The following is a 2,225-nucleotide window of genomic DNA, read 5'->3' as shown; positions in this document are numbered from 1 at the left end:
CTTTAAACAATCATTTTTAAATCTCAACAAAATAGAGTTATCTTCGAAAGGATTTCTAATAGTGCGCCATTGCTCTACCACCGAAGTAAATATCATTGACATTTTTATAGTTGTTTTGGTTTCTTGGATCAATTTCTGATAATTCAGCTGTTCTTAAAATCTCATCTTTAATGAAGCAACTAAGTAAATTGAAATATATTCTGTTGATACATTTAGGAACAGTTGGTGTAACCTGAAATGCTCTGATTGAAAATCTATATTAAGTGTATTTACTTTTTCAAGAATATACTGAAGGTAAAAAAAGCACTGGTCTGGTTCCAAGGTCAGTAAGTGTATCATAAATCTTTTTGGCATTGTCAATTTTATCTGTCCTTGATTCATTTTGAAAGTATAGAACTAATGCATCATATTGTTCTAAAATAGTTGATACCACTTTTTCCCTCGACAGCCAACTGGCTTGAGCAAGTTTGGGAATTTTATGTGTAGCTATATCAGCAGCTTCTTGAATGAGTACAAAATCTCTTTGCCGCTTAGCACTGCGGGAGAAGTAGAAGGTTAAATCCTTTAGAAAAGCTTCTAAGTAGGAGGGTAAAACACTGACTGCTTGATTAGCGCATAGAGCAAATGAATGACAAACGCAACCCATCACAAAAACAGATGGGACATCATCTTTCAATAGTTTCTGAAATCCACTGTTAACATCCATCATGGAGAAACAGTTATCACTACCAAACCAAACGATATTGCTAAGGGGAATGCCATGATCCAGCAGAAGAGTTTTGACAGCACTGTAAAGACTTTTAGCACTTCCGTTCTCTACACATACTATGTCTAGTAATGCATTGGCTACATCTTTTTCATCTGTACCAAAATACCGTACAACAACAGCCAAGGTTTGAGTGACGGAGATATCTGTACTCTCATCTATTATAATTGGAAATTTTTGATTCTTGCATATTTCAGTAAGTTGAGACTTTTCATGGAATGATATTCCATCCTGAATAACATAAGAAAGTTGAGTTTTCTTCATTGCCAACTTTCCAGCAATTTGGCTATCCGGAAATGCGCGTTTACACATCGTTACAAAATGATCAACATGAAAAAATGGGACGTTATGCTCAGAAAAGAAGCTAGCAATTATTAACTCACTCCTAGCTAATTGTTTATCCTCTGTTGACGCTTTCTTCTTAAGAAATTGAGTAATAACAGCTGTCGACTTAGCAGACTGATAATTACTTTTATGTTTGGCTGAATCTTTATGTTTTATTAGCGCAGATTTGTTTACGTTTTTAAATGTAATATTACAACACTTACAGTAAGTGGTATCTTTGCTGTTCACGTCTTGCTGCAGCCAATCTTTTAATTCAGGATATTTTAACCAATCTTCTTTAAATTCTTGAGAATACCACTTCTGTTTTTTTCTTTGATGGCTCCATATGGTTAGATTGGAAGTACCATAAATATGAAAATAAGTAAAAATATTGATAATTTGAACAATTTGTCAAACGCTGTACAAGCACAAGGATCTCTACGATAACACTGCAAGAGGTTGCGCTATATGTATGTAACGATGTAAAACCTGTGTGATAAGAAAGGGAAAACGAAACCAGAACAGAGCAAAAACGGTTTATTTATCAGACTTATCAAAAAAAAAAAAAAAGAAATTCATGAACATAATAGTAAAATATGACAAAAATATTAAAATTCAAACTTTTGTTCAAATTTCCCAAGATTTTGGCAGTTTTTTTATTAAAAATCCCTAGGTAGCGGCTAAATTCCCTAGATCTTGGGAAAAATCCCAAGGAGTTCCAGCCCTGGTACAGAGTTCTAAATTGTAAATGTTGCGCGAGAGTCTGCTGGCCTGTGGAATTCCAACCTATCGTCCGTTATCTGGATAGCGAAGACGCTCTTCGCTTATACAAGCTGCCTGACAAATTGCCAACAATGTTTGAAATTTAAAACTCTATAACGATAGCATGATGAATAGTTGTAGAGTTCTAAGTGAGAAAATGTACCAAGTTAGTGTATTTTCTCATTTTTAAGGATGTATATAGGGTTCTTGTTGAGACCTAAATGAAATGAATTAGACATAGATTAGATATTCGTAAGAAATAGATTGATGAATTAGACATAGATTGGACATCCCATTTCGTTTCACTGACTACATCTCCTTTAGACTTTTATTTTCCCACTACAAAACCAGTTTATTAATGTTATTAGTCTTG

General features: G+C 34.0%; 1 protein-coding gene across 1 annotated transcript; it reads right to left on the bottom strand.

The window, feature by feature from the left end:
* Positions 1 to 277: 277 nt before the first annotated feature.
* On the bottom strand, positions 278 to 1,078 carry LOC150098102 (general transcription factor II-I repeat domain-containing protein 2A-like). The gene has a single exon (XM_090406684.1). The coding sequence runs from the start codon at positions 1,076 to 1,078 to the stop codon at positions 278 to 280; it is 801 nt and encodes a 266-aa protein (XP_090262810.1).
* Positions 1,079 to 2,225: the final 1,147 nt, after the last annotated feature.

The sequence above is a fragment of the Typopeltis vanoorti genome, chromosome 16 (assembly GCF_054136105.1).
Source record: "Typopeltis vanoorti isolate ZY-2024b chromosome 16, IOZ_Tvanoo_1.0, whole genome shotgun sequence".
NCBI lineage: Eukaryota > Metazoa > Arthropoda > Arachnida > Uropygi > Thelyphonidae > Typopeltis > Typopeltis vanoorti.
The sequence above is the reverse complement of the archived record's forward strand: the minus strand, read 5'-3'. Positions and strand labels throughout refer to the sequence as shown.

Bases quoted from the DNA above. Each gene is read 5' to 3' on its own strand.
- LOC150098102 (XM_090406684.1), bottom strand. From the start codon at position 1,078: ATGTGTAAACGCGCATTTCCGGATAGCCAAATTGCTGGAAAGTTGGCA.